Below are 12,973 nucleotides of genomic sequence, written 5' to 3' on the forward strand. Positions count from 1 at the left end.
AAGGTGTGTAATTAAGGCATTGATATTGCTAGTACTTGTGTTAGTGGAAGTGGCATTGTTGATTTGAGTGATGAGGAATTTTCCTTAGAGCTTGATTTTCTATGTCATTTTTATTGTTAATGTTTTGGCTTCATATTGGATTTTTGAAGGTGATTGAAGAAGAGTGTTAGTGCAATATGGATATCCAAAGATGTGGTCTTCGTGATCAAGCTTTAGATATTCACTTTGCATTTTTGCGGATGTCGGAGTTGGATATCGGAAGTATAGACAAAAATATGTTCGAGGCTTAAGCATATTATGGGTCATGAAAATTTGTGTTGAGGTGAACCTATGTGAAGTTGTTAGTAGAAGGAAGTTGGTTGAGTCTTGGAAGTTTGTATTCCTAGACTGAGAGTCATTCTTTCTCTAGGATTAGAAATTTTTCCACAAATTTTCTTAGACTTTTCCAATGGCTGATTTGTTGATCACTTTGTCCGAAAAATATTCCGTTTTCATAAGTTAGTACAAACTAGTGAAGGGGTTAAAGTTAACTTCGGTTGGCTTAGACCTTAGTAGGTAGTTTGTATGATGCGGCCCGAACAGGATATTGATTTTTGGGGCTAAGGCAATCAAGTTGGATAGAGTTTGGAGTTGGTGTAGAAAAGTGGCCATTACACTTTTCTAGAAAGGTGACCCTTGTGCCTTTCTTTTGTAGCATTGTGCTAGGTGGTAGGTTGCACCTTGCATTTTGTTAAGACTCTATGAGAGTAGTGAGCTCTCATTGATCTTGACTTGGTCTTGATGGCCCTACACCTTAGCTGAGGATAGTGATGTCCAACTTAGTTGTTTGAAGTTGAGATGTTGGTACCCGTACTATAGCTTTGTCTATGTGGAGGTTGTGTACTGATATGAGTCCATCTCATGGTCTTCACTTTAGTTTCGACTAAGTGTTGATCATGCATAGCTAGCCTTTTCAAGGCATGCTCAGAGCTATTGACTAAATGTGTTAGTGAGCTTATCACGGTTGAGTTGGATTCGAGTGGTCATTTGGTTTGTGCTTGTCTATGAACTTTTATCTCATACCAGAGGTATCACGTTCATGTTGGACAAGTGTATGACTCGATGACGTGAGTTTAGTGTTTGGGTCTCATGAAAGCAAGTTGAAAAAGTGATGGTTAGTTGCTTTGCGACTAATGATTGCTTGTAAACTTCGTCGAGAACTGTTTGACACTTGCTTCGCTTGATGAAGATTTAGCAGTGATAGGCTTATTTTATCGGATGGTGTTGTGGAGGATTGTATTGTTAAACTTTCATGGGTTTTCCATGTTGGTATGTTGACTCTACTTTTGTTGATATCATCTAAATACGTTTAATCTGTAGTGTTGGATTTCATGGAGTCTTGGATGTGGTGATTCACTCCTTGAAGAAGTGTTATCTATAACTAAGTTTTGCTGAAGAATTGGTCTTGGATACTGAGTAAAGTATCTTCGACCTTGGTTAGCTTAGTTGTTAAAGAGTTTTGAGTGGTGATTCACTCTTGCTTTCTTCTAGCTTTGTTATGGTGTTGATGGCATTGAAGTGATGACTTGTCATTGATATTATTAATGTTGAGATTCAAGTGAGATGAGATGTTTATCCTTAGGATTGATATTGAGTTTCATTAGTTTTGATAGAGATAGTGTTGATGATTTGGTTGTAACTTTGTGTTATTAACATTCGCGCATTGTTAGTTAGCAATTGTTTTGACGTTCAAATAAACTAAATGGCAAGTTCAGTTAGTTGTGTTCTAGACAAGATTGTTTAGTAGAGGATGAGTTTTAACTTTTCCTTGAAAAGTGATTTAATCGTGGACAACACTAACTTTACGAGATGAAGAGTTAGTGATTGATATTGAAATGTTTGAATCCTTATTGGATTTGAGTTGGGATATATCAATCATTGATGATCCTTCTTGTGCTTGTTATGAAGTGAGTTATGTCTTGCTATAGATGGATTCATGGAGGATCATTTGGTGATCACTTGTTGAGCATGGTTTTATTATGCTTAGCTTTTGGATTGATACAGACACGCTCTTCATTAGCTTTAGCATTATGAAGTCTGGCTTATGGATGTGTTGAGGGAGATATTGTGGGTTGCACCATGATTTCTTCTTTGATATTGAAGTTAGTTCATGCAAGGCTTGTGATCATTATTAGGCAAGACTTGGTTATAGGCTTCTTCGAGCTTTTGGTTCTTTGATTTTTATGCTCATTGTTTTATTTGTTAGGAGTTGTTAAGGAAGGCATTTTGGCTTGTTAACTTTGATATTAAAGTTGGCTTTTGCATCTAGCAATCATTGGTGATGATTGACTATCATCTAGGATAGTTGATTATCCTTGTCAAAAGGTTTTGCTTGATTGTTGTTGATATAGAATGATTTGCCATTCTTCGAGATGGTGGATTCCTTCTTCGACAATGATTTTGCATATCTGTTTTTGATGGGATGATTGATGATTTTCCATGATAGTTAATTATTCTCTTTGATGGTTTTTGGCTTTTCGCAATACCACATGTTCTTTATGGTTTGCTCTGGATTGGTCTCTTGGGTTGGAGACATCGAAAGGATGTTGCCGATGCTTGCTTGAGCAACTCTAGTTCCTTTGTATTGTTGACAAGGATCTATTCAGATTAACTCGTGCAATGGTTGGCATGAATGCTATGTTTATTAGTCTTGCAATATTTATTCTGTTATGTTGATCATTGTTTGTGTTAGTTCTGATAGATTAGGATGTTATTTCCTTTGGGTGATACATTCACGAGCATTTTGCTTGCCAATCGATGATACTTTGTGTTCTTTGAGTTATCTTTCGTAAGTTGTTTGGCATACTGTCTGCAATCTTCGGTAGTTAAGTTTTATCATTGAGTTTCCTTGATGATATACTTGTTATTGAATTTTTTTGGATGGTGATTCCTATGTTTACCACTTATGATGATCTTGGTGGTTCCTATACTTTACTACTAGTTTATCGAATGATAACTTACTTGGAATACTTTTGTGTTCTAATCTAAGATATATTCACTGATAATTAAGACTCTAAGATATCATTGTCTATGACATTGATATTGTCCATCTATTAATGTTTGAACTTGGGCCAGTATATGCAGATTGGCTTCGACACTTTGTATGCATGTTGAAATCTTTAGTCATGGGGTAGCTACTGTCAACTGGTCACATAACCCGCCTCTTTGTTAATGTTCCTTATTCTGTTAAAGGGCGTGACCGTGTAAACAACTCTAACTGCTTGTTTACAGTAGTCTATCTAAACCTTACTGATGGGTTTGGTTTCTTTGCTCAAGCCTCTAGCTTCTCTCTCTATGTCCCTACAGGCAGGGGCATATCACACTTTTGTAGCTGGGTGACACCCAGAGCAGCAAGGGTGGCTGACTCCGTTGGTCATTTCCTTGTCAGTGATGGCCAGAAGGTGTCTGAGTTGGTAGCGCATCCGCGTTAGACAAAGAGATTACCCCTAACTCATTTAAGTTGGTGCATTTTTCATATAGTGTGAGTACTGTGAACTTTTTCTGGAGTTGTTTCCTTGGCGGTATTTTAGACTCGAGTATGCATCGACGAGGATGTTGATTTTCCCTAGGGGGGGAGAGTGTCGCTAATGTGATTTCGAGTATCGAAAATTACCTGTCACCTAGTCCTTATGGACACTCTTACCTTATTGCCACGATGGTAGAAGATCAATATTGCTAGTTCCCTTTATTCTTGTTCAAGTGTTAGTAAATTGGATTTTGCATCTGTACTTGGCCGGATGAGCATAAGGAAGGAATTTTTAAGTGTCTATTTAGCTAAGCATACTTGGCCCGGCTTGTTAGTTCTCTTTTGCTCTGTCTTGCACTGGCTTGACAAGAACCCTCGCATATTGAGATTAGTCCCTCAATATTGCTACATGATAGCTACAGGATCACAACTATCATGCCCTTTGTGTTAATCTCAATTTGGTCCTAAATGCTATTTATGGAAAGTGTCCAGATTTGCTCATTTGGCACATCTACAGAATGGGGGGCGGGGGGAGGGGGGGCTGTGGGGGGTTCCAAATGTATAGTAGGGATAGTGGGTAGGTCGGGCATAGCCGACCAACTTGAGACATAGTCTAACTCCCATTTGCGTGCCTGTCCTTGTTTTGCGTCTAGCTTGGGTCTAAGCCCAAGTTCCATTCCATATTAGCTGGTGGAGTACCTATGTCCTTGCATTAGGCCACTAGTATGCCAAAATAGCGCCAAACTCTGTTTGGCTTCGTTTTGCATGTTGGTCTTAGCATTGAGATGTTAGTTACTCTAGGACTGTTCCAAGTCGCTTCGGGCTCTTGTCCCTTCACTCTTTGGGCTGTATGTTCAGGAGTTGCTCCATAGTCCAATTCCATCATTCCTTGGCTCCATGCTTGGGAGTTTGGCATCGTTCCTTCGTTCAGTGGCCCAAGGCCTTGAACCTTGGGTTCCACACCACGTTCCTTTGGACACATGGCATATGACATGTGGCATCTATCACGTGGCACAAAGAGGGTTTAAGTTCCGCTTCATGGTGTTATCCTATGGTAAATCACCATAGGATAAAGGGTCAAAACCATGTGTGCTACACCTTAACATTAAATATAGAATTCCTTGGGTAATAAATAACTTTAAAATCATATATTTAAAGTTTTAAAACCCACTAAGCTATATAACTAACCAAATTCTTCTGTTTCAATAATGAAATAATTGCAATATCATCACTTTATAGTAATGTCTAAAACCTATACAAATGCTTTTTTAAAGCCCAAACTACTACTAGACACTCATTCTCTATTGTGGAGTATAGTTCACTTTTACTAACTATAATGTATAATTGATATATACAATAGAATGATGTTGACTAGGAACACTTGTGTTTTCTTGTGTCAACACACTCCTAATACTAATATTAAAATCATCCATATGCAAAATAAAAAGTCAAGTGTTTTCATGATATATAATAATTATAATGAACAATAGCTTTTGTAAATCTTTATAATAAATTTTGCCGATCAAGATGTTTGTGGGGGCCATCAAGTGCTTCAGGATTATGAAAGGTTACAAAGCCATTGATCTACTTATAATGTGGATCTTTAGACTATGCTTAACTCTCCAGGCAAATCTCATGTAGTTAGGATGCTATAATTGAAGGAGTCTTTAATATCTCTTTCAGATCCATAAATACCTGCTTGCAATCCATAAACCAAATGAAAAATGATATTGATGACTTTAGAAACACTCATAATGGTGTAATATAATAAAAAATATAATCAATAAAATAATCAAAATATTATACATTACCTAGGAAACACTTCATATCATTCATATATTTTGGAGTAGGGAACTTTAGAACAACTATAAATTTATGAGGATCAACATACTAACCTTCATAAGAAATATAGTCTTTAGACCCAAATATACACTTTGATCGCTTTAGCTTTAAACTAACTTCTTGTAATCAATTCAACATATTGCGGACATCACAATGTATGCACAATTGTATAGTATTAAAAAATTGCACCAATTGCTGCTTTAAAGTCAGAGGAGGAGGAGGCTACTACTCTACCATGAAGATAAATGAAAAGTAAAAGAAAAAATGGAAAAATCTACAAAAGTAATAAAGATCTAGACAATGTAAAAGTTAAATCTATACAAATTCAATCACTCTTGAGATAAAATAAAAAATGCCTTTCATCTTCACCAATATGAGTGCATGGATACATAAATATGCATATTTGATTAGCATGAAAACCTTAGCTTATATATTAGAGTGAAGACTAAATTGATAAAACATGTATATACATTTGCCAATATCCCATAGGGACTAGCACAAACACTGGGTGTGCTGCCTTATAATGGAGTTACCTAGTGAAACTCTCCCTTGTCCAAAGTGACTCTAAGCCTAAAGTAGAAATAGTTGCAATTGCCTTTGCCATACCAAATCCAAATCCCCTTTCATATAAACTACAGGATCAACTCTAGGGGGCACCATCTTTAGCAAATCTCTTTCTTATCTCCATCACCAAAATATGGTAGCTAAACTTTCTACCACTCCTCAAGCCTCATTAGCTTCTCCTTGTTCCAGAGGATGGCATGGTGTAGCCTAACTGCCACTAGCATGAGTCTCCACCACTCTGCCATCACCACTAATACTTAGACTTGGACCCTGTCAAAATGAGCCCCAATTGCATGCTTCTCATAAGGCCTATCACATGCCATACCACCCATCTAGCATGGCCCAAAGCCTCCCACACAGGGACCCCTATCTCCACGCTAGTCTCATCCTAATGGACTTGGATCCCCCAACCATGTCATCTCTTGCATTTGATGTGTTGCAAGGCCTCTTGCTCCCTCAAACTAGTGAATCACATCCCTATTGCAAGCCTCAAATTCCTGTGTGGTGCCTAAGTCCTTCCCTACCTTGAGGATTTGCTGCCACACTTCTTTTGCTACATCACACTTCTACAATGCGTGGCTGACCATTTTAGTCTCACCACACTCCTTGCATTTATGACTTGCATCATCTTAGAACCACTATTTGACCAGGAGTCTGTTGTTGGCAACTAACCATAATGTGATTTTCACTTTTTTATATATGGGGAGCTTCTAGAATTTCACTATGTTATGCACCATCTATTCCGTATTCACCCCTTGCACTATCCACTTCTGCCATAGCTTTAGGATTTCCTCCTTTACCTCCTCTCTGGATGTTATCAACCAATTGTGTCATATGAGAAGAAGTCATTTGTGCAAGGTTTGGATTAAAACCAATCTAATGGCTATCAAAATCTAATATTAATGTATGTATTTAAAAATGCTCTAAATTTAATAACCTATATAAGGGTTACAAATAAACTTAGAACTATTAAGTTAAAAATTTTAACCATTCCCCAAAATCACAAATAAGCACTACTGGTGAATTTAAGGAACCAGAACACATTTATCATCTACATGCCATACTTTGAAATGTGCAAATCCTTGTAACACCACCATGACATATGTCCACAATCTGTGTAGCACACAAAACAAGGGGAAGGAAAGAAAACTCACTATATGGGGCTGCAATTAGGTTAGGCTTGAGAAAGCTGAGATTATGTGAGCTGTAAGAACTTCTGTTTTGGACGCATAGGAGAATTGCATGCTATAGAAACTTTGAGAGCAGCTAATGCTATGTTGGAGCTATTACTATCTCAGCAGCTAGATATTTAATAAGATATATTTGAGCAGAATGTACAGACTTGCAGTCATGTCTGCTACTCATGGTGGGCGCTTTTGAGTCTAGTGATGCTCAACCATGTGGACTGGATCGATAAATAGAAGCTCAGAACTTTCATTCTTGAGCCAGGTAACTATAGAGGCCTTTCACCTCTTAAAAACATGGTCCAGGACACTGATGAAGGCAGCCAACTGCTTGTTAAAAGTCCATCCTTGCCGATCTTATCCAGATGCCACACCTTGTGCATATTTGAAGTTAAAGTCTTTGCACTTCGATACTTTCTCCTTCAATCGACTTTGTGTGATCTAGTGGTCCTCCACATGCCACTGTCAGTTTTTCTTCAGTTTCGCAATTTTGTCTCACCAACCTTCTCCCATCCGCCTTGCAACCTCTTCGAACACCACTTCCTCATGTCCTTGCAGGCTGCCTCCTTGAAGATCTACTCGGGTTACTGTCGCATCAAGGGCTTACAATCGTACAAGAAATTACTACAAACGCCCGGCTCTTCCTCCCCAGTTTGCGGATCAACACCGATCACTCTCTTCAGCATAACCTCGCGCTCCTCAGATCGTCGCCATAGCCGGAAGACGCAAGGGAGTGCAAATGGTATGGATGGCGCGCCTGGCCTCTTTGATTCTCGCCAGGGGAGAGAACTCCATAGCTTTGGCCTTCCCAGAATGGAATAGTAATCTCTAGAGGTCAATGAACATGTAGAGCAAATTGGATTTTGATATCAATTTCGAAAAACACCCGTTCAGCACGCTCTCCTCACAGAATAGACCTTGGATTTGTCCCTCATGATTCTAAACTTGAAATTGTACCATTGAATAGTTCATTGGTAAGGCAAGAGTTCATTGTTAAGATCAAAAGGAACTATGCACTATTACATATTTATACTATATTATGAAAGAACTTAAACTGTCCGTATCTAACCAGTTGAGTTGGACATATGTACGATTCAATCTCAACATGTGGAGCCCAATGGACCAATGGGACCAAATTGGTTATATGTCATGAATGGGCATCACGAACGGGCAGACAATTCCATTTTAGATGTGTCATTCTACCTTGCGGTGCTGTGGGGGAATTTCGATCAGTATCTCAAGGACAAGGTCTACTTTATCGACACGGTGTTCCCCTAGCTAATCAATATGAACATGTCCAGCCAACCAATTGATTTTTCTTATTCCTTTTTAAGGTGATAATGTTTTTTTTTCCAATATATAAAGAACTTCAAAGAAGGTTCATTCATCACTTTTGTAGCTGAGAGATGGAAGATGTTTTGGCTGAAAAATTGTCAAGAGTTTGCAAGTTCGATTTGCCATTCATCCCTTGTAGCATTCCCTTCGAATGCCATCCTGATTTTACTAGGATATCCAAAGATACTGATGCATGGGCTCTTAGAATGTTGAGTATCACTGATCCATATGAGAGAAAGAAAGCTCTTCAGGGAAGACATAGCTTGTATAGCCCAATGATTATTCCAAGAGGGGAGAGCAGCAAAGCGGAGCTTTCATCAAAGCATACATGGACTATGTTTGTTTTAGATGACATTGCCGAGAATTTTAGTGAGCAAGAGGGAAAAAAAGCTATTGATATTCTTCTTGAAGTCGCTGAGGGAAGCTATTTCTTAAGTGAAAAAGAGAAGGAGAAGCATCCTAGCCACGCCATGTTTGAGGAAGTGATGTCACAACTATCTCTGTGTCATCTTTTGCCACAGCCCGGATAATGCAAGCTTTCAAGCGACTGTGGACAAGGTATGCGAAATGATCCAGGAGACCGAAGCCGAGATCTTGCAACTCCAACAGAAGCTGATTAAGCTGGGCGAGGAAACTGGGGACAAAGATCTGGTGGAGTATGCAACATGGTACCCTTGTGTGGCATCTGGAAATCTTCGCTGGTCATATGTCACAGGACGGTACCATGGACTTGACAATCCGCTGCTGAATGGTGAACCATTCCAAGGAACCTGGTTTCTACATCCAGAAGCCACCCTCATCTTGCCATTGGGATCCAAATGCGGCAATCATCCATTTATCACGATTTGATTTTATGTCTTTGGGAAATGTATTGTGTTCTATAATAAACTGGAATTAATTAAATAAAAGGAGAAACGGGGTTTAGTGAACGTAGGCTCATCTATCGCGGTTTCGTGCAAATGTGTCTCCGGGGACTTGCTCACTGCCATAAGAAGTGGGTTTTCACATAAGACTAATCAACGAGAATAGTGGTCCTTAGCTCACGCCAAATAGCGTCTTGTTTCAAAGTAGACAGTGTTATTTAAGTTCCAGAAAAACTGACTGCCTTCTCGGCCCTCGACCATCTCCCTGATCTCAGCCTCGCCATTCACTTGAACGGGCAGGACTTCTCGGCCTCGACACAGCAATAGCGCTCGGGCATTGGAGTGATCTCAGTAAGTACCAGTAAAGTTTTCCTAATGCAGCAGTAATTTAATGTTTCTCCTATGTAACACTTGTGTTTAGTGAGATAGTAGATGTCTTGACTGAAAGATTGGCTAGAGTACAAGCTTGATTGATTCTTCATCCCTTGTAGCATTTCCTTTGAATGCCATCCTGAATTTATTTAGGATAGGCGAACTTATGCTAGAGACAGAGGAGACAGAGAAAAAGAAGAAAAGAAGTGGAGTGGTTTACTTGTCTTTAGACTGGAAAACTCATCAAGAATGGAAGCTGGAATCGATCTGGAATCGATTCTGAACAATGCTTGAAGCCTCAAACTCTCAATCCCGTTGCAAAGCTCTCGGCATCAGCACTCAAATCAAAATGAAAAAAACCTCGATCTTGCCTACGAACCCGCCTCACGTCCTGGACACCTCATGAAAACTTTGTGAGAAAATAAATAGGTGGATTTCTTCTTTTGATTGTTGATCATATAGCCTCTCTGTGGCTTTCTTTTTCGTGTGGTGCTGTGTGAATTGGCATCTTGTGAGTAACTACCGACCAGCCCTGTCAAACAATGTGTCAATGGCACTTCCAAATAGCACAAGAGGAGCAAAAAATTTCAGATTATTAATCTTTTTGACAAATCACAGGTTGGTGGCAGCCTTTAAGATTTTATAACTTGTGAGCTGTTAGAATCAAACTTTGTAGCAAGGTAGCTACTAAGTGAGATGAAAGATGTCTTGGCGTTTGGAGTTAGTTTGATTTGCCTTCTACCCTTGTAGCATTCCCTTTGAATTTTACTAGGATATCGGAAGTTACTGATGCAACGGGCTATGAAGATCCATGTAGAACTCACACATACTGCCTCTGACTAAGAGGCGTCCTCCACCAAAGAATCCAGATAGTTTTCAGGCAAATCATGTAGCAAGCAACAGTGGGGGATCCATGAGACTTTTAAAGGTCGACATCACCTCCTCAAACATGACAAAGGATTCTTGTTCACTAAAGACAGTTTTCCTCTGCAGCTTCAAGCAGAATATCGGCAGCATTTTGCCTCTTGCGATTGACCACCTCCGCAATGTTATCAAAAACAAAAAAAATTCATGTCATATAGTCCACAAGAATTTCTTTCTTTTCTATCCGTGATCTAAAAGGAATGAATGTTCGGAATGTTGTGTCCTGGATGGCAGCGAGGAGCAATCCAGCTGCCCAGAATATTCCGCCAGAAGGCCTTCTATTCTCCTCGATTCTTGTAGATCTTCTCTGTGCGATACTTCACTACATTTTGCGCGCAGCTGTGAGCAAGAGATTTTTGTCGACAATGTAGATTGCTTGATATCTCGACAGATCGCGAGCTCCTCTACAGATATTTCGGAGAGCTTCTCATTCGTTTCTTGCAAATCTCCCCATCGTCGATCGCTCGCCATGTTTTCTCTCCATCGATACAGGTAATAAGCACAAGCTCTCCAAAATCTCTACAACACCTACGGCAGGAATCCAAGTCGGTATAGAATAAGGATATTAAACAGGAGATCTGATCGCCGGCGCTGAAACTGGTAAGTGACAATCCAACGCATGGTAATGCCGTCTAGCTTGAAGCCGCCACCAGTTCAAGAAGGACGTGATGGAGAATCTCGAGCTGCTGGACCTGGACAGCTATGCAGTGGACTTCATGTACAATGAGTTTCTTCTGCGCATCTCACGAGCAGGAAAGGAAAGGAAGTGCGTCTATTAGTATTGATAGGCAACATGCGTGTGTACCATGTTGGAAGATGATCTGGACAGGCCGGGGATTGAACCCAAGACCTCCTACACTACTGAATGTTCAGCTGAGTTCTAACATGCTCTAATTCACAGTGAAATAAAATTCTTAATCTACTGTGACAGGTAAGTCCTCAAATTTTCAAACAGCTGACTATGTCCAACATATGTCCAACAACATGCACTGGAAACCCCATGAATAAAACCACAGAAAAAATACACAATAAAACATTTACTCTTTTGAGGTTTTATTATCAGGATATTTATAGCCATTAAATTAGTTTCAATCCAAACCATTTGTTACTATATATAAACTAAGGTTTTTAGGCTTGAATATGAATATTTTTATATTCATATTGGTTGAGGTGATGGGAAACTTTGATCCATGCATCAATGTTAGCACAACGCTTTTTTGTTTTAATATGTAAGAATATCTGTAAAGAGCACTTGATTCAACCATGTGGATGGCATCTCTGGTCAGTGGCCTATTGCACCTAGTACTATTCAAAGCTAAGGATATTTAACCTTAAATACCCCAAAACCCTTAATTGATTGAAAAAGGGTGCATTTTATTTCTTTTTATATTTGAACCTTTATAAATTGTTTTTTGTGTCATTTTCTTTGGTTTTTTATACAGATATACTTGTGCTTTTTTGCATTAATACACCCTAAGATCAATATCATAATTATTCACATACAAAATAAAAAATCAAATATAGTTAAAATATGCCAAAATTGGAAAAGTTATCAATAGCTTTTTTAAATATGCAAATGCCCACTTGTTGTCCTCAAACTAGAGAAAAGATGATGTTAATGACTTTAACAATGCTCATAATAGTGTAATACAATAAAAAAGATGATTAACAAAACAATTAAAATATTACACTTTACTTAAAAAGCACTACACATCATTCACACACTTTGGAGTAGGGAACTTCAAGATAACCATAAATTTATCAATATCAACTTGCAAACCTATGTAAGAAATATAATACCCAAGATAAGTCATGACTTTGGACCCAAACACACATTTTGACTGCCTTAACTTTAAATTTACTTTCTACAGCCTATCCAATAGTTTGTGAACATCATGGATGTGCTCTTCTTATATCCCTTTTGAGTGGATCAAGACATCATTGATAAAGTTAATAGTCACATTTGTCATATAATAGAAAACCTCATCCATCATCTATTAGAAAGTCATTAAACTATTGTTTAAACCAAAATAGCATTACCAAGAAATTATATAAACCAAATGGTGTACGAAAAACAATTTTGGAACATCTTCCTTAGCCATTACTAGTTTTTAGTAACTAAAAGTAAGATATAACTTTGAACCAACAACTTTTCCCTAAACAATTTAAAAAATCAGTAGTATGAGGAAGAGGATATATATTTGATATAGTCACTTTGTTTAATGAGCAATAGTTGATATAAAATTAAATACTTTCATTAAGCTTCATCATAAGATGAGGTTGACTTGGTAACTTTTAGATAACACCCTTTTTTAATATTTCCTTAACATGTTAAATCTTGATCTCCTTTGGTGACTGATACTAAATTGAAAGTTTGATTAAAC

The 12,973-nt window shown here is 38.4% G+C and overlaps 1 protein-coding gene across 1 annotated transcript; it reads left to right on the forward strand.

The window, feature by feature from the left end:
• The first annotated feature begins 8,501 nt into the window (after window positions 1-8,501).
• LOC9653405 ((E)-2-epi-beta-caryophyllene synthase-like) lies at window positions 8,502-8,960 on the forward strand. Its single transcript, XM_024659528.1, has one exon. It carries the CDS (start codon window positions 8,502-8,504, stop codon window positions 8,958-8,960), a length of 459 nt encoding a protein of 152 aa, XP_024515296.1.
• The last annotated feature ends 4,013 nt before the right edge of the window (window positions 8,961-12,973 follow it).

Source organism: Selaginella moellendorffii, unplaced genomic scaffold (assembly GCF_000143415.4).
Source record: "Selaginella moellendorffii unplaced genomic scaffold, v1.0 SELMOscaffold_69, whole genome shotgun sequence".
NCBI lineage: Eukaryota > Viridiplantae > Streptophyta > Lycopodiopsida > Selaginellales > Selaginellaceae > Selaginella > Selaginella moellendorffii.

Excerpts from the sequence above, each read along its gene's own strand:
- LOC9653405 (XM_024659528.1), top strand. The coding sequence starts at position 8,502 with ATGGAAGATGTTTTGGCTGAAAAATTGTCAAGAGTTTGCAAGTTCGAT.